Source organism: Helobdella robusta (assembly GCF_000326865.2).
Source record: "Helobdella robusta unplaced genomic scaffold HELROscaffold_123, whole genome shotgun sequence".
Taxonomy (NCBI): domain Eukaryota; kingdom Metazoa; phylum Annelida; class Clitellata; order Rhynchobdellida; family Glossiphoniidae; genus Helobdella; species Helobdella robusta.
In genome coordinates, this window is record NW_008703677.1 from 107,981 (window position 1) to 125,873 (window position 17,893).

At 38.4% G+C, this 17,893-nt stretch overlaps 2 protein-coding genes across 2 annotated transcripts; both read left to right on the forward strand.

Annotated features, from left to right (window-relative positions):
* Positions 1-224: 224 nt before the first annotated feature.
* HELRODRAFT_195025 (hypothetical protein) lies at positions 225-7,855 on the forward strand. The gene is made up of 8 exons (XM_009013906.1): positions 225-616; positions 4,740-4,847; positions 5,337-5,890; positions 6,101-6,293; positions 6,433-6,591; positions 6,732-6,767; positions 6,925-7,006; positions 7,183-7,855. Exons 1-8 carry the CDS (start codon positions 517-519, stop codon positions 7,676-7,678), a joined length of 1,728 nt encoding a protein of 575 aa, XP_009012154.1. The 5' UTR covers positions 225-516; the 3' UTR covers positions 7,679-7,855.
* A 1,237-nt stretch (positions 7,856-9,092) lies between these two features.
* On the forward strand, positions 9,093-16,921 carry HELRODRAFT_117121 (hypothetical protein; the record flags this gene model as incomplete). The annotated part of the gene is made up of 15 exons (XM_009013907.1): positions 9,093-9,226; positions 9,437-9,670; positions 10,535-10,672; positions 10,858-11,212; positions 11,256-11,289; positions 13,657-13,848; positions 13,951-14,083; positions 14,225-14,343; positions 14,671-14,912; positions 15,111-15,274; positions 15,572-15,680; positions 15,991-16,081; positions 16,188-16,275; positions 16,361-16,528; positions 16,674-16,921. The coding sequence occupies exons 1-15, from the start codon at positions 9,151-9,153 to the stop codon at positions 16,919-16,921; spliced, it is 2,391 nt and encodes a 796-aa protein (XP_009012155.1). The 5' UTR covers positions 9,093-9,150.
* Positions 16,922-17,893: the final 972 nt, after the last annotated feature.

Genomic DNA, 17,893 nt, shown 5'->3' on the forward strand with positions numbered 1-17,893 from the left:
ATCTATGCCCATCTTCATTACCAACAACATCATCGTCACCATCACTTTTCTGCCGGAAGCATGCAATCAACAAATGACGTCACGTTAACCTCGGCGATGATGATGATGATGAGGAGGACGACGATGACGACAGTATAGTTTCTGTATGAAGTACGTACGATGCGTGCGCAGAATGCATGAATGTATGTGCATTCTGCTTGCATGCCTCTTTATATTGTTTGAGCAGAAAGTTAAAGAGAACATTTCTGTTGTTGTTGTTTGGTGTTTGAAAATGCAATCATTCGAGTAACTGTTTGAAAAATTTCTTACAACGACGAAGGAGATTTTAAAAAGATAGTAGAAGGATGTCAAATGAAGAATAACTTGTCAGCTGTGTGCATAGGAACGTTGTGAATGACTCTGGCCCCTATGTTCGTTCATGGAGGTTGTATTTTAATTTAAAGAAACAAGAAAAGAGGTCACATCATCTCGACTTGAAACGTCACTAGTTCATTTTTGGAATGTTGATGCGTTAAAATGAATTCAAGTTTCGCTGTGCTGATTGTTGGGGTGCTGCAGCTGGTGGACGTCCTTCATGCAGACGATCTCAAGTATCATGAAGATGACCAGAGCCCAGGTAACAATTTTTTAACTTTCATTTTAATTAATTCCAATTGAACGGAACGCCACATCAACTGTGCATGTGCATGTGAATGGCGACCATGGCATGTAGGGTATTGATGTCAACAGCAAACAACTACTCGTCATCGTGCAAAGCATCGGCATCGATTTATTACTCTACCATTGATCTCAATTTTCAATAAATTTTTTTTCCATTGAAATGCAAATGTTATACGTTGCACACACACACACACACACACACACATGTATATGTGTGTATATATATATAACATCCAGGTAACGCATATATCCTTCCGCTCTATTCAATTTTATGATGGTCCATGTTATTGATATGCTTGATGTTGTTTGATGTGTTCTTGATGTTGCTGTTGTTGATGTTTTAGAGTTGTTGGCTTTGTTGGAGTTGTTGATGTTCGAGTTGCTTGTTCTGTATCAGAAACAAACAAGCTAGCAAGCAAGAAAAACAAGCAATGACATCAACATCTTTAACAATAAGAACAACAACGTCAACATCCATTCTGTATGCCAGACTAATTAATGGTTTGCATTCCAAAATAAACGAGCGCTGATTGGTCAGTGCAACATGATCACGTGATTAATTGAGTCGTGACGTCATTCTCATGTCCGCCATTGTTCTTACTTTTCTTCCGTTCATCCGTCATTTGTTTCGAGGGGGCATTTGTTTATTTTGCCTTCTTTTTCTGTATTTTCCGTTCGTGTGTGCATACATACATACAGATACATACATACATACATACATACATACATATATACATACATACATATTTATACACACCCATATACATTCTTGTATTCATATATATGTACGATTATAACTAAAGCACAGGCAAGTATATTATATAAACAACGCGTGTCATATAAGTTTTCGTCTTCACAAACATACAAATATATATGCGACAATGTTGAATGTGTGTATGTGTGTGCTAGTGTTTGTTTGTCTGTCTTTTGGTACTGGTATGTAATAATAACAACAATAATAATAACAATAAGCAGGCATTTATAATTTGGGTATGTATTCGTAATTCAAATAACAAAATGTATCAACTTCAAATTTAGGAAATAAAAAGTTAGTCATCGTCGTCGTCGTCTTCGCCAATGTTGTCAAATTAAATTTGCTCCGGCTAAAAATTCATCGTGAAAATGAACTGGTGAGGAGGAAAAGTGATCATGTACGTGTGCGTATGTTTGTTTGTACGTATGTGTGTGTGTGTGTTTGTATCTGTCTGTGTGTGTGTGTGTGTGTGAACGTGTGCCTGGTTAAGCGGGTTAGTGTGTGTGTGTGTGTGTGTGTGTGTGTGTGTGTGGAAGATATTTGAAGCAGGTGAAAACATAAAAAAATTATGAGTTGCTTGGTGGCCTTTTTTGCAAACATGCTTGAATGTATTTTCATATGCCCGCGTGTACGTCGGTGTTTGTGTGCGTGCGTGCGCGTGTGCGTGTTAGAGGTGAGCATGGGAACGGGAATCCCATGGGAATTGGTGAAACATAATTTTCGGGAATGGAAATATTAGGAGATAGGGAATTACTGTTCGGGAATGGCGGGCGGGAATGGAAAAAAAAACATCATCGCGCGATTATAAAAGCCTTTATATATATAAATATTTAAAACGCGGGAATGAGCTAAAAAATATGGAATGGGAATTTTCGGTGACGACGTCGTCGGGTTAAGGCTATTCGGGAATTCGGGAGGGAATGGGGAATGAGAAAATAAATGGGAGTGAATCGGGAACAAATTTCCATTCCCGCCCGCCTCTAGCGTGTGTGTTGCTCCATCAGTTGGCATACGCTTGTTAGGGTGGAAGGCTTGTTTGCACGCAAGATGTCCCACGGAGCATGAAGCACACGTTTCCATTGTTGGCGAATGTTTAAATAAGTGAGTGAAAGAGTGAGTGAATGAATGAATGAACGATGGAAAGAATAAATAAAAAACTAATGAAATAACGGGAAATGAGTGAATGAACTAATGAATAGGTAAATGGACGAACATATGAACGGATGGATGAATGAAGCTTTGAAAGAAAAAACAGTTTAAAATTATGGAAAAGAATAAAATTGTATAGAAAACGACGTTTCCTTTTCCGCTATCATCTTTTCAATCGATAAATAAATTTTTTAATGCATTTATGTTTGTATATTTATGTTTGTGTGTATGTGAATGTTGTATGTATGTTCATATCTATGTATGTGTGTATGTATGTATGTATGAATGAATGTATATGTATATGTACGGGCGACCTTTTGCATGTTTGCATTGTTACAAGAAGAACTTAGCATATTTTTGAAGGAAGTAGAATAAACAAAAACAAAATATAATAAACATAGACAAAAAACTATGGAAAAATAAAACATAGACATATAAATAAAAACCAAAGAACCATATAAAAAAATGGCAGCCATGTTTGTTGTTGAGCACGTGACTGCGCACTCGAGGGATGTTCTGGTAATTTAAGAATGCTAATTTCGTTAGAGCGCTCTTCCTGTGTGCTCTCTAGCTATGTTTGTGTGCGTGTGTGTGTGTGTTTGTGTGTGTGCGTGTGTATGTTTGAAAAAAATAACTGACGAGCATTGTAGAAGCAGGCAGGCAGTTGCACAATGCACAATTCGTTTGGATTGCAATACAATGTGATGCCATTTTGCTTGCTGACATCAAACATGTAAAATGCACGCAGAGCAGTTCCATCAATTCATTTATGTACCTTCCAGTTCATCTAATGAAATCTCACGCACTGATCCAAGTTTAGTATTCATTCGATTAAAATCTTATTCAACTGATAATTAGCTTAAGCTTCAATGAAACTTTCCTGACGTTCATCCATCGTAACCATGCGAACCCACAAACAGGCAAGCAAACCAACAAACAAAAACACAGAGAGAGAAAGAGAGAGAAAGAGAGAGAGAGAGAGCTGGTTGCACATTTATTTATGTGGCTTACAGAGGATAATGTATGCAGTTGATGATGCAGTTCTCTCAAAAACTCTACCGTACGTGCCTCACATCACATCACATCACATTACGTCACAACACATAACATTACGTCATGTTAAGGTGATGGCAATAATAAACAATAAAATGTTGCGTTCTACTAATACCATGAGGAAGATGATTAATGATGATGATAATGATAATATGGTATGAGGATGATGATGATGATGGTGAAAAACACTCAAGCCCAATTAAGCTTGAAATCAGAAAAGGAAAAAGTGCATGGGCTTTTCGTTGATATTTTCTTGCATGTGTATATATATATATATATGTCTCTATATATATATATATATATATAGTGTGTGTGTTGTGTGGATGGGTGGGTGTTTATGTGCGTGTGTGGGTGTGTTTTCATTTGTCTGCATTTGCATCAATCTTCTTACATCTACTTTTGTGATGTAATGTGGTTCTTCTGGAAGAAGAAAGATAGGGAGAGAGAGAGAGAAAGAGAGAGAGAGAAAGAGAAAGCAAGAGGAAAGAGAGATGAGGAGAAATAAGAAGAGAGATGGAGTTGGATGTATGTACAAATTGAAGTGGAGATGGGGTGCTTGATAAAAATTTGATAACATCTGCATTGTCGCTTCTCTTTATTTTGATGCTTCTGTCTCTCTCGTTGTTCTTCTATCTTTGTTGCTGTTGTTCATTTTATTTTTTATTTTTTCTATTGCTATTGTTTGTTATATTGCTATGTATGATGTTGTTGTGTTGTTGTTGTTGTTGTGTTGTTGTTGTTGTTGTTGTTGTGTTGTTGTTGTGGTGGCGTATGAGATGGCAAAGCAGATAACCCAGAGAAAAAGAAATTCTCCAATTTGATTGGTCGGAAGCGTCGCATGCCTTCAAATTGCTATCCATCCATCCATCCATCCATCCATCCATCCATTATTTACTCATTTTTATTCATTTGTTCATTTAATTTATTCATTCATTTGTTTGTTTGTTGATGTAATTATTAGTTTGGTTATTCAGCTATTTGGCTTTTGTTCGTTGCAGAGATGTACCATCTGGATTGTTTTTTCATTTCCAAATTTTCAACGCGATTTAAATTTTTAATGATCAACATCAGCGTCGTAGTCGTCATCATCATCTTCAAACTGGCCATCATTTTTTCCACGCAGTCGTCACCTTGGAAACGTGTCAAATGTCAACAATGAAAATCACGTGTCCAAGCCCTCATGATGACGTAATCATCGTTCAAAATTCTCTTCTGGGCAGAATGAAGACTGGTTTGTTGTGGATGATGATGGGATGATGATGATGGTGGTGGTGACGAGAACGATGATGAAATCATGGTTGATGATGTTGAAGTAATGACAAAGTGCTGGCATAGGAAAGGAACCCCTCTTCATAATTTCCTCGCTAGCACAGAAACAACATTCCTATTAAAAGCTGTTTAAAGTTTTAAAGCCTAATACATACTCTAACACGCACACACACGCACACACACACATTCATGCTCACATAGGCATACAAACAAACACATGAGCTCCAACGGAATTGATCGATGATCATGTACATACATGCTTGCATACATTCCTATATACATATAATTACACTTACACAAATGCATACATACATACATGCATACATACATACTTACCTGTATACATACATACATGTATGTATGCATGTTTATTCGTTCGTACTTTTATTGTTGCGTGTGGTAGGGGGATAGAAACGTGTTTGTGGCTACACCTCTTTTCTCTTTTTTACAGGAAAATGTATCCAGCAATCATTCGGTCACCTCAATTGCTCCCTCGATGTCAAACCGGAAATGGATGCCTACTGTTCCGGAAGAAGTGTGTGTCACGTGACTGTGGATGACTCATCATTTAAACGCCCTACACCTTGCCCGGTCGACTTGAAAACCTACCTGCTAGTTCAATACAAGTGCATCAAAGTCATGCAGCTACGTTCTCAATGCCATCCCGTGTTTTTGTCCTCGTCGTCGTCGTCCAGCCTACTAATGAAAGAACAGAGTGGCTTCATTTCCAGTGACATGGTCAAAAAGTCCGGGTGTGGGCTGTCCATGCGACCTCTGACACTGAAGGTCGGTCAAGGTCAACGAATCAACCTGACCTTGCACGATTTTATGTTCGGTCTGCGCAAAACTCTGCGTGCGTTGGAGGGTTTAAATAATGCTGGGACGAATGAGAATGCAGATAATAATGACGTCACATTCAACCGGCCAATCACAGCATCAGATAGACATTTCATGAACAGTGGCTCTTGCCGCATCTACGCTACTATCAAAGAGAACAAACCGAAAGTAAGAGAGGATATGAAAGGCGGTCTATACTTTCATCATCACCATCATCATCATCATCATCATTGTTGTTGTAATTACGTTATTACACTTATGAAGAGCTAATTAAGATATTTAAACAAAACACATAGCGCACACACGCATACAAACAGATAGACAGATGGACATAGATGCGAATAGACAGACAGGCAGATTGATAAATAATAACTTCAGATCTCAATATCAGGAGGATCTTCAGTGTGTGACTCGCAAGGTTCAAAGGTCAACGTGTACGTGTCCGCCACTGATGAGATTCAACTGAGATTCATGTTAAGTACTTCTTCCTCATCTTCATCGTCGTCGTCGTCGTCGTCACCAACGTACGATGACGTATTTAAAGACCCCCACTTCCTCTTCGAATATTCAGGTTCGTTTCATTCTTATCTTTCTTCTCTTTCAGGCTGTTTTGATTAAAACATTAATAATAATAAATAACGATAAGATGAATGAGAATAACGATTATGAGGATGATGATAATGGCGATGATGGTGGTGATGAAGTGACAGGTTGCTTGGACGACGACTTACCGGCGGATGCTTGGAAGAGGAAGGACAAGGACGGGAAGGTGGTCGTGTTGGGATGCGGAAGTGACGTCACGTGGCAGATGACCTGTCACCATGGCAACCGTTGGCACGGTGTTATGCGCAACTGCTCTACCTATGCAGGTCTCTGGCGCGTTGTGGTTCATTCTGAAGTGGGAGTGAAAACATTGTTTTTCATCCTGCTGGCGATGTTGATGTTGTAAATCATTGTATTGAATTCAATAATTTTACAAATTATTTCATATTTTATTCATTTATTTCAGGATCATACTTGCCGTTCTTTCCATCTTTTCCAAAATGTCAGCTTTTCGCAAGTTTTATTTTTATAAAATTTTGAGCTGATATGTGGCAAAACAAATGGTCATCAATTATGATATTTGTGATTTTGTTCATTTGCTTACGTGAGGCCTTGCTTGTTCATTCTTGAAAATAATGTAAATAATTTCTTTTTTTAAGTTTTTTCAAGTGCGATCATCATCATCATCGCCGTCGTCGTTTGTGTAGCAGTTCTCATCACGGGAGTCATGTGCATTAAAAGGTCAGAAAGAACAAAGTTCACTTACGTTAATCATAACTTTCATTTGATGTTTAATAAGATTATTCTCTCTCCTCCCTCTCTCTCTCACTCCTCTCTCGCTTTCCCTTTCTCTCTCTCTCTCTCTCTCCCTCCTGTTCTTTTTTCTAATCTCTCTCTTTATCTCACGCATGATGCAGAAGTTTCAAGTCTCGTTTGGAGGCGAGGAGGAGAGGGCAGACGGCTGGTGCCCCGGTGGAGGTGGACAGGTCCCCTGTTGATCCCGTTGACAAGCGGCTGGCTGGTGTGTACGACGACGATGATAGAGGCAACCAGTACGCCAGGATGAAGATGCAACAGCAGCATCCACAATATCTACAACATCCGCAACAACTGCTTCATCAACATTTCTTACCGCAGCTTTCACAGCAGCAGCCACGTGAGATGATATCTGCGGAAGGCACAGGTTATAGCATCGACACGACATTAGACCACATTTATGAAAGCCCAGATCTGTTCAAATATCAAAGAGCAGCAGATGTTCATAGTGATGAGAATGATGATGAAAATCTCAACGCAACCCTGCCACCCGTCGAACAGCCAGCGACAGCTCAGCGCATGTTTGCACCTCCAGATTCTTCTTCGATCGTTCAACCAACTTCCCTACCTTTCCGATTCAATCAACATTTTCATTAAATTAAATTCTTGTCTGCTTGACAAATTATTTATTCCATTTGATTATTTTTTAAAGATTTATTTAAAAATTGACAAATTGATAATATTTAAAAACTTCATTCAAAATTTTGTTTAAATAGTGACATTCTTTTTGGATCAAAAATTTTATTTTATGTTTGAAACTATTCATCAAAGCTGCATCGGTGTTTATGTCGATGGTTGTCGCTTGAATGTTAATTTCCACTTCGAATGAAATTTCATTCATCAACGTTGCTTTCAACTGATTTCAACTGCCTTTTAATTTCGTTCCCAATGCGAGGTTCAGAGCAATTCTCATTGCTGAACAGTTCTACTTGAACTGCATGTTTTTAAATTCTATCATGAGCACTATTGAACATGCTTTGTTTTTAAAGTAAAAATGTGTACATTTTTGATAAATTTGTTCAATACTATTAGGTTTCTGTGTGACAGAAGTTAGAAAAAGTTATGTAATTTGTAAAACTGAATAGGAAGAGCAACTATTTTCTTGAGATGGTATGACCACATATCTTGATTCGACCTATATGGGTGTGACGTTTAGTTCATCTGGCAATGCTGCCGTTGCAGTCTGTAAAGCATGGATTAGTGATTAACTGATTACAACTAACAGTTTGTATCAATAGTTAAGATGCTGATACGTTTTGAAAAAGATGCACTAAAGCGTTCGGGTTCTTCAAGTAGGAAACTCGTAAAATTTTTGCTATGGACTACTTGGGTCATGGACTACACGATTATGAAAAAATTTGCTTGTTAACAGAAATGTCCGGGTATAGCACGGTTTCCACTGGGCTGCCTACAAATGTAATGAAGCCGTCATATACATGCATTCTATATAGCGGCGTATAAATTTGAAAAAAGAACGGAGACATCCTTGTTCTATGAGTAAAAAGGAGATTTAGTAATAAAATGCAAATTGCCTGATCGTTATCGGACGGATGGTACCTATTTTTTTTTAAAGCGCATCCAGTGGAGAGGTTCTTGTCTTTAATTTAATCCGAAATATAATTTAATTTTAAGTTACGAACTCTAAATTAATTTAAAAAAATTCGTAATTGAAAGCTGATATTTAATTTCAATTAATTAATAATTTAATAAGGAATAAAAACCACTGATTATTTATAATATAATATAAAATAATATAATATATTAATATAATATAATGAATGAAATCATTATATTATTGATTGCTGGTGAGATGATCTGCTATGAAATGTGATTGATGTTGATTTGATTGACAGACTGGCAGTATTTATTATCTTCAACATCAACAGTATTAATTAAATTATAAATCATAAAGTTATTTAATATTTAATTAATTTATAATTAAGGCAATAATGTTGGGTTGAATGTCTGGTTTAGCAGGTAAGTAAGATCGCATAGTATGATTTGAACTTTTAGAGCAGGTAAGTAGATCATATAAAAAACAAAGAAGGTAAATGTAGGAAACTTCAAACATGCCTATAAGGAGGGGTCATGTTGCCCCACAAAACACGTTCATCGACACCATCATCAGAAAGTTTGATGAGCAAAGTAGGATTTTTTGCTCCTTTATTAATCTTAATTTAATTATAATCTTTATATTATAATTATATCCATATCTATATAATAATTTCAATATCATAATTATATAAGTTCATGCATACAAACAATTAGTATGGATAAACATGTAGGCAGAGTTTGGGCTAGATAGAGAGTTACTAAATTTTTTTTAAAGTTGATTTCTTATTTAAAAAATTACAGATAGAAATTTCATTATTGCCAATGCCCAAATGCCTGACATTCCGATAATATTTTGTAACGATGGCTTCTGCGAGTTGACGGGGTATGGTCGAGCAGAAACAATGCAACAACCAGCTTCCTGTTCTTTCCTCCATGGGCCCCTCACATCTCCACATGCCATCAAGTTTCTTCAAGATGCCATCGAAGGAACCGACGAGCAACAAATTCAAATCACTTATTATCGAAAGAATGGTTGGTTTCTTTAAATAATTTACCTTTAGAATTTTTGTGTTCAGTGAGTCATGCCATCAACTTTATAGCTTCATTTGAGTAATTATTTGTAAAAAAAATAATTGCGATTAAAAGTTATAAAAGTTGAAGATTGTATCATAAAATGTCATAAAATAATGTTGATGAGGTGATTGGGGTCTGCAAGAATTATATCCCATGTCTCGTGGGCGCATCCTTAAACTGGATGAATAAATTTTTGCCTGGATGGCTGCATGTATTTCTATCTGAACTTTGTCATATTTTTTCTGTACATGTGTATATATATATCTATAAAATGAATGAACGAACAAGTGCATGAAATAATGAATGGATGGGCAGGTGTAATAAACAAAGAAATATAAAAGAATTAACGAATGTATGAATGATAGAATGAATGAATGAATGAATGAATAGTATAGAAAAGCCTGAATGAATATCATTAGTTTCAGTTCCTTCATTGTCATCATCATCAGCACCATCAGCACTTTTTGATCATTGTTATCATCAGCGCCATTCCATTTTTATTAATTTGTCTTTTTAAAATGCATGCATGTTCATGAAATCTATGCATGTTAAAAAATAAAACAGATAGCATTATTTTTAAATAATGATGTTTTTTTCTTCATTTTGCTCCAGAAGTACATTTTGAATTGTAATAAAAGCAGTAGTTGTGTTATTAATAGCAGTAGAAGTAGAAGTAGTATTAAGGATTGCTCCTTTTGGCAAAGGGCAATAACAGCAATACTAATGGTAAATTAATATATTTTATTCAGTAATAGTTATAATTATAACACCACTGATTCATCATCATCACCGCTGAATCATCATCATCATCATGATCACCAGGTACGAACTTTCTGTGCAGTGTCCTCGTGGCGCCAGTTAGAAACGAGATGAACTCCATCCTGCTGTTGATCGTCAACTTTGAGAACATCACCGACGCCCCCATCAAACACGAACCTCCAAAACAACAACTCATTCCTTACAGTTAGTCTTCCTACTTTTCTCTCTTCCCTCCTCCTCTCTCTCTCTCTCTCTCTCTCTCTCTCTTTCTCTCTCTCTCGGCTACCTTTTCATTGATAGGAAGATTCTCATCATCTCTTTCAATAATTTGAGAATGAATTTGAAGAGGCAACTTTGTAATGATAACTGTAATTATTAAATTATTATAGAGCACAAGTTGAGGAACTTCCGCTTGTCATCATCAGCTGTCCCTCATCATAACAAGTCCCACCCACCTCATCGACTCAGCCAGTCAACAACTCCAGATTCATCATCGACCTTGACATTCAACAAATTTTTCTTCAAATCCCACCAGCAGCATCAACTGCCCAACCACAATGTTCCATTCAGAATGGCTGGCGACCTCCAGTCACCTCCTTCTCCTATCATTCCTGTACTCAGTATTCAGTCTGGTCAACGAAACAACAACATCATCAACAGCAGCAACAACAACGTCATCATAAACACCAGCGGTGAAAATCTCTCTCCCAATTCCCTGCCTGAAACTCAGCACCTCCATCACCAGTCAGCATTCCTTCAACTTCCGGTCGGCAACATTTGCAATCAGAGAAGGCTCTCCATATGTGCACCAGGTAGCCACCGTCTATACTGATGCTGATGGCTGGCCATTCTTTAATCATTCTATTGTGCTTTCATTTGCTTAGTTCAAATTTTTTAAAATATCGTTTTGATCATACTTCTATTTTCTCATGTTACACCTGCTTATGATGATGATTCATATATATTTGAGATTTCATTGAGTACTTGATATATGTGATTGTATGCATGTGAATAAATGTGTGTGTGTGTGTGTGTGTGTGTGTGTGTGTGTGTGTGTGTGTGTGTGTGTGTGTGTGTGTGTGTGTACGCGTGAATATAGGATATGTTGAATGGTGCATGGGTATTTATTTGTGCGTGCCCAGAGTGTGCACTGAAGCAAGAATGCATCAATACATCTTGTGTTTGTATGTCTTGTCAATTGTGCCTTGTTGAGCAAGGATACATCAATACATTATATATTGCCTGTCTTGTATTTATATTATTTATACATACACACACATGTGCATGTGTGCGTGCGTGCTGGTGCCTTCAAGTTCAATCGTTTCTATTTTTTCATTCCGTTCTGTTTTTTCTGTTTTTTAATTTTTTTCTTAATTTAACTTGAAAAAATTGGAAATTTTTGTAATGATGATGCGATGACGACGACCACGATGATGATGATGATGACAAAAATCCAGTTGACTTGATAATTTTTCAACTGATCACAACATGTACATATTTGTTAAGCTTAAAGATACGCAGCACACAGCAGAGTGACGTGAACACGCAATTGTTTCAAACAGAACAATGCAAATGCAGGCTGGCGTATTGTAAGTATAGGAGAAATTCTGCATACAATAAAACGTATGCCACGTTGTACATATCTACGTACGTACGTATATGTCACGCTCGTACATACACACGCTCATACATGGTAAGTACATGATGAGTCGCTCGCTTGTTCGTCCTACATTGAGAACCAACGGTGCCAACTCTCCATTTAAAACAACAAATTATTATTCGCCGGTCCTCCTCTTGTGTTCATTGAATTCATTCATCGAAACACACACACATACACATATATATATATATATATATATATATATATATATATATATATGGAACATATATATATATATATAATATATATGGAACATATGTATATATAATATATATATACAACGTTGTATGAATTCTACCGATTAATCAATCAATTTAAAGTTTCTCTTTTCAATTTTCCTTACTAGAATTTTCTGGGAATTGTTCAATTTATTGAAAATAAAATTATTATCCAAGTTCATTCGGTTCAATGCCAACAATTCGGTAGAATTCATACATTACTGTATAAAATATGGTCTCCTTCCAATTATATATGTATGTATATATAATTTATTTTTATACAAAAAAATCATATATTTAAGGCCGTGTGTACATACAAACTCAAGTAAATATATGAAGTATGCCTCTGGAATATGTATGCGCAATTCATCTTAGTCAGCCTTTCAACCAATCAATGCTTTAGGGAGACATTGTACAGTTTTTTTGTGTACTGCATATGCTGTGTGTTTGCGCGTGTCTATGTGTGTGTGTGTGCGTGTGTATACAAGTGAACTGTTCATACGCCGCGTGTGTGTTTGTGTGCTCGTACATGCAAAGGAACTGTACAAATCTTAGCGAACACACTTTTTATTTGTGCTCCTGTTGTTGTTTATGCATCAATAAATCGGCAGGTTGTATGTAGAGGATTCAGGTGGTGTTTGTACTCATTCATTTGAGCTGCTTCAATTTCAAATGGAGATTACAAACTGTTCTCACCATTTATTTATTGGACAACCAATCAACCAACCATTCATTCAGGTTCGAAGTTGACTCCACCCTCCTCACCCTTACTCATCCAGTCGTCTTCTTATGAAATCAACCAATCAGAAGAATCGGATGTAATACGAGATCTCGATAGATCGACCTTAAACTTAGGTGGATCAAGGTCGCGACCTTCATTATGCCCTTCACAGTTGGAAGATGAGATAAGAAAGTTGACCGGAGAAAGAGGACTTGATGGAGGGCTTGGTGAAAAATCGTATGCCGGATTGTTTCCCGTTCAGTCGGTCAGGCATAATGTCACCCAGAAGATGGCACAGGTCGCTTTCTTCTCCACAATGAAATGATTTCATTATGTTGACTGCTTTCCCAAATTTAAAAATTATAATTATTCATTTTTATTATGTCAGCTCAATTACATAGGTGTGATATGATTTAGATGATCACCATATCATGTAAGAACTCACCAAACTAATCACCCTATTGAAATACAATAAGGAATGATCACGACAACAATCACGATGCACTAATTAATTAATTAATTAATTAATTAATTACTAATGCATTGGGGGATGCATAGTAACGTGTGAACATGATGCGACGTGATGCAGGTGTTGTCTTTGGGAGACGAGGTGCAACCGCCAGACAGGAAGTTGCAGAAGGTTGCGAAGATGAGCAGGTTGACGGTTCTGCACTACTCGCCCTTCAAGGCTGCCTGGGACTGGCTGATCCTCGTTCTCGTCCTCTACACCGCAGTCTGCACGCCGTACGTCGCCGCCTTCCTGCTGGACAAGAAGCAGGCTGTCGATGGCGATAGCAGTGATAGTCATCGTCATCACAGTGAGGAAAATAATAATGAAAATAACAACAACAACAACAATCACCACCAGCAACAACAGCAGCAGCACAGTAGCCTGAGCAGTGATGGTAATAATATAAACAGCAACGATTGGTTGGCCGTTGCCGATGCAGCCGTTGATGTGATGTTCATCATTGACATCCTCATCAACTTCAGAACTACATTCGTTGACGACCAAGGTGGGCCAAGTGTGATGGTCATGACATGATGTGATCGTGTTCGTACGATGACGTAGTCATGCTGCTGCTAGTGCTAATTAGCCAGCCAACCAGCAGACTACTCCACACACACGCACAACACGCACACATACACACAAGCAGGTGAGGTAGTAAGTCGTACTGGAGCAATGGCCCTGCACTACTTCAAAGGATGGTTCCTGGTCGACATGGTGGCTGCCATCCCATTCGACCTTCTCCTCTACGGAACCAACACGGATGAGGTCATCGTCGTCGTCATTTTCTTCTTTCTCTGCTTCCTCGCAAATCTGCTGTTTCAAATATTTGCGCGATTTTTTCATTCAACTATATTGTTACCAAAGCAATTTTTTTCATTTAGTGCAATGTTTCTTAAGCAGATTTCAAAAACTCTTCCTCTCTCCCTCATGATTTTCATTCATTCATTGAAAAAGTGAATTTTGTATTTTGAGAAAATTCTTTTCTGATTGTAAACCTTTTTGGGTTCATCATTAAATAATCGTTTGGTACTAATTAAAGCCATATTTTAGAGATATCTCATGTCTCTAATTAGAAGTTCAAATTTCTTGCAGGCGACAACTCTAATTGGTCTTTTGAAGACTGCTCGACTTCTGCGATTGGTCAGAGTGGCCCGGAAACTAGACAGATACAGCGAATATGGAGCCGCTGTTCTTCTCTTGCTCATGGCAACGTTCGCTCTTATCGCTCACTGGTTGGCTTGCGTCTGGTACGCCATCGGCAACGCAGAGAGGCCTGTCATTGAAACTGGCATGCCACGAATTGGATGGCTTGATGAGTTGGCCGAACAGACGAGGTTGGTCCGTCCGTCTGTCTGTCTGTCTGTCCGACAGTCTTTCTTTATTTGTTTTATATTTATCTGCTTGATATGTCTGTTTGAATTTTAATCTATTTAAAGTTAAGTTGTGAAATTTAATTTTAAAATGTGTGCATCTTTATTTCGATTTTATAAATAAAAAAGATGTTGTAGTATGAAGCTGTTGAATGAAATCAGGCAGCCATATTTCAACGGGAGTTATGGAGGTCCATCGATTCGTTCCAAGTACATAACTGCCCTCTACTTCACCTTCAGCAGCCTCACCAGTGTTGGATTCGGAAATGTTTCACCCAACACCAACTCGGAGAAGATTTTCTCAATTTGCGTCATGCTGATTGGCTGTACGTCCGTGTCTGTCTGCTTGTTTGTGTGTCTGTTTGTTTGTTTGTGTGTCTGTTTGTTTATTGGTTTGTTATGTGCTGCTTTCATTGCTTTATTTTCATTATTAACCCTGTGAAACATTCTTTTCTTGGTATTATTCTTCATCATCATCATCTTACTACCTTTTCTTTTATTTTCATCCTCTTCTTCGTCATCATCTTCCTCCTGCCTGTCGCCATCTTTCCTCCTCTCCCTCCTCCTTCTTCGTCATCACCCTCATCAACGCCACCACCTCCGCAACCGCCACAACTGAGCAGCTCTGATGTACGCCAGCATATTTGGAAACGTGAGCGCCATCATCCAACGGCTGTACAGTGGCACGGCCAGGTACCACACGCAACTCCAGAAGGTCAAGGAGTTCATCAGGTCCCTCTTCGCTTTTTACCGGAGTGATTGTAACGATTTTTTCAATTTTGAAGAAAGTGGTTAATTAGCAATGATTAGAAATATTTCTATTGTGGACCATGCACATACACACACGCACACACAAACACACATGCAAGCACAGGCGGTAGTTCTGTTGCTATGATTTGCGTCGTTGTGGCGCTTGGCTTCGTTTGTATGTTGTTTGTTTGAAGGTGGAGACCATCATAGGCCTCGTGTGTTAGACGTCGTGTGCTCTTTAAATCTGGGAGAAAGGTGAATGACGCGATGAAACTTGCTGGTCTCATTGCAGGTTCCACCAGATTCCAAACCCACTGCGGCAGAGACTGGAGGAATATTTCCAGCACGCCTGGTCCTACACCAACGGAATCGATATGAATGTGGTCAGTTTTTATTCACGTTTTTCCCCGTGTTTGTTTCTCCACTGATAACTACGATAACTGTGATGTGATAATGGTTAAGATGGGGCTGATGATTGCATTTTAAAAGGTTCTCAAAGGGTTCCCGGAATGCCTACAGGCGGACATCTGCATCCATCTCAATCAAAATCTTCTTGAAAATTGTCCTGCCTTCAAAGGTTTTTTAATCATTATGAACACAGCTCACACTCATTCTACCATCCATCTTATCTTTAAATGAAACGAACAATGAACTGAACTGAGCAGGAGCCAGTCCAGGCTGCCTGCGAGCTCTTTCACTGAAGTTCAAGACGACCCACGTCCCACCGGGTGACACCCTAGTTCATAGGGGCGACATGCTGGACGCCATCTACTTTATCAGTCGTGGTTCTATCGAAATTTCAAAGAACGATTCCATCATTGCTATTCTCAGTTAGTGGTTTGTCTGTCTGCTTGTTTCTTTTATTTTTCTTTCGTCTGTCTGTCTGTTTCTTTCTCTGCTGGCTTGTTTGCTCGTTCGTCGCGTTGCATTTCTACCTCTGTTCTTCTCGTTCTTCTTCTACATCTGCCATTCCAGGTAAGGATGATGTGTTTGGCGAGAACGTTTGCGAGCACGAGTGCATGGGCAAGTCGAGTTGCAACGTGAGGGCGCTGACATACAGCGACCTTCACAAGGTCATGCGTGAAGACCTCCTGGACGTTCTTCAAATGTACCCCGAGTTTGCCAGGCAGTTCGTCTCCAACCTCCAAATCACCTACGACCTGAGAGATGTACGTTGTGGTGATGATGAGGATGATGATGATGATGATGATCCATGCATATAATGTTACCATCTCAATGAATAACTGAAAACACTTGAATGCAAACAGAAAGAGTTGAGCAACATGAGAATGAAGGAATGTGAGAGTAATGAAATTCGACCTTTGACCTTTCTCTCCTCCAGGCTAACCAAGTCATCCATCGTTCATGGGGTCGGCCCAGGTTGGATTTTAATCTGAGGAAAGGATGTTGCTGATGGTGTTGTTCATTAGATGAAAATTTTTTCTAGCGCTGAATTTAAATTGTTGTTGCTTTGTTAGATAAGACAACAAAGTCAGCTAATAAAGATAGGAAGGAAGATGATGAGGACGAAGAGAGAGGAGAAGGAAGAGAAGATTTAAGTTCGTCGTCAGCATCTGCCACAACTCTCACCACCACACGATCTCTCTCTGAAAATGATGCTTCTAAAAAATGGCAACAAGTACTCAGTACTTTCTTACTCTTTGAATATGAATAATCACTTGGTGGCGATGTTGTCGTTTTGTTGATGTTGTTGGTTGTAATAGTGACAACAACAACAACAACTCAACTGCAGGCCCAACATTCATCAACTATTCATTCGCTGAAAAGTTCGGCTCTGCCGTGCATCGAACATGAAGATGAAGAAGATGTTGGTGACGATGGTTCCGCTTTCAAGAAATATCATAGAAAACATGATGACGATGATGACTATGATGATGGTAGAAGACGTCATGATGATGATGAGGATGGCGATGAAGCTGATTCAAGTCAGGATGAACTTGAAAGGAGGCTCGATACTATCAATGAGTCAGTTAGCCTGTCTGACTGCGCGCTTGTGTGTTGTGTGTGTGTGTATCTGTGAATTTATACTATGGCAAAAATAATGATGATGGTTTTAAATTTTAGCCATTTGAGCATGTTGGAGCGGAAGATGAAGAGAGATATAATGACCATCTTGAACCTGGTGAAGAGGAAGCAGAGGGCCTCAGCGACAACAACCAGCAAAAACTTCATTG

Bases quoted from the DNA above. Each gene is read 5' to 3' on its own strand.
- HELRODRAFT_195025 (XM_009013906.1), top strand. From the start codon at position 517: ATGAATTCAAGTTTCGCTGTGCTGATTGTTGGGGTGCTGCAGCTGGTG. The intron at 617-4,739 runs GTAACAATTTTT...TTTTCCACGCAG, and splicing joins TGAAGATGACCAGAGCCCAG to TCGTCACCTTGGAAACGTGT. The intron at 5,891-6,100 runs GTAAGAGAGGAT...TAATAACTTCAG, and splicing joins TCAAAGAGAACAAACCGAAA to ATCTCAATATCAGGAGGATC.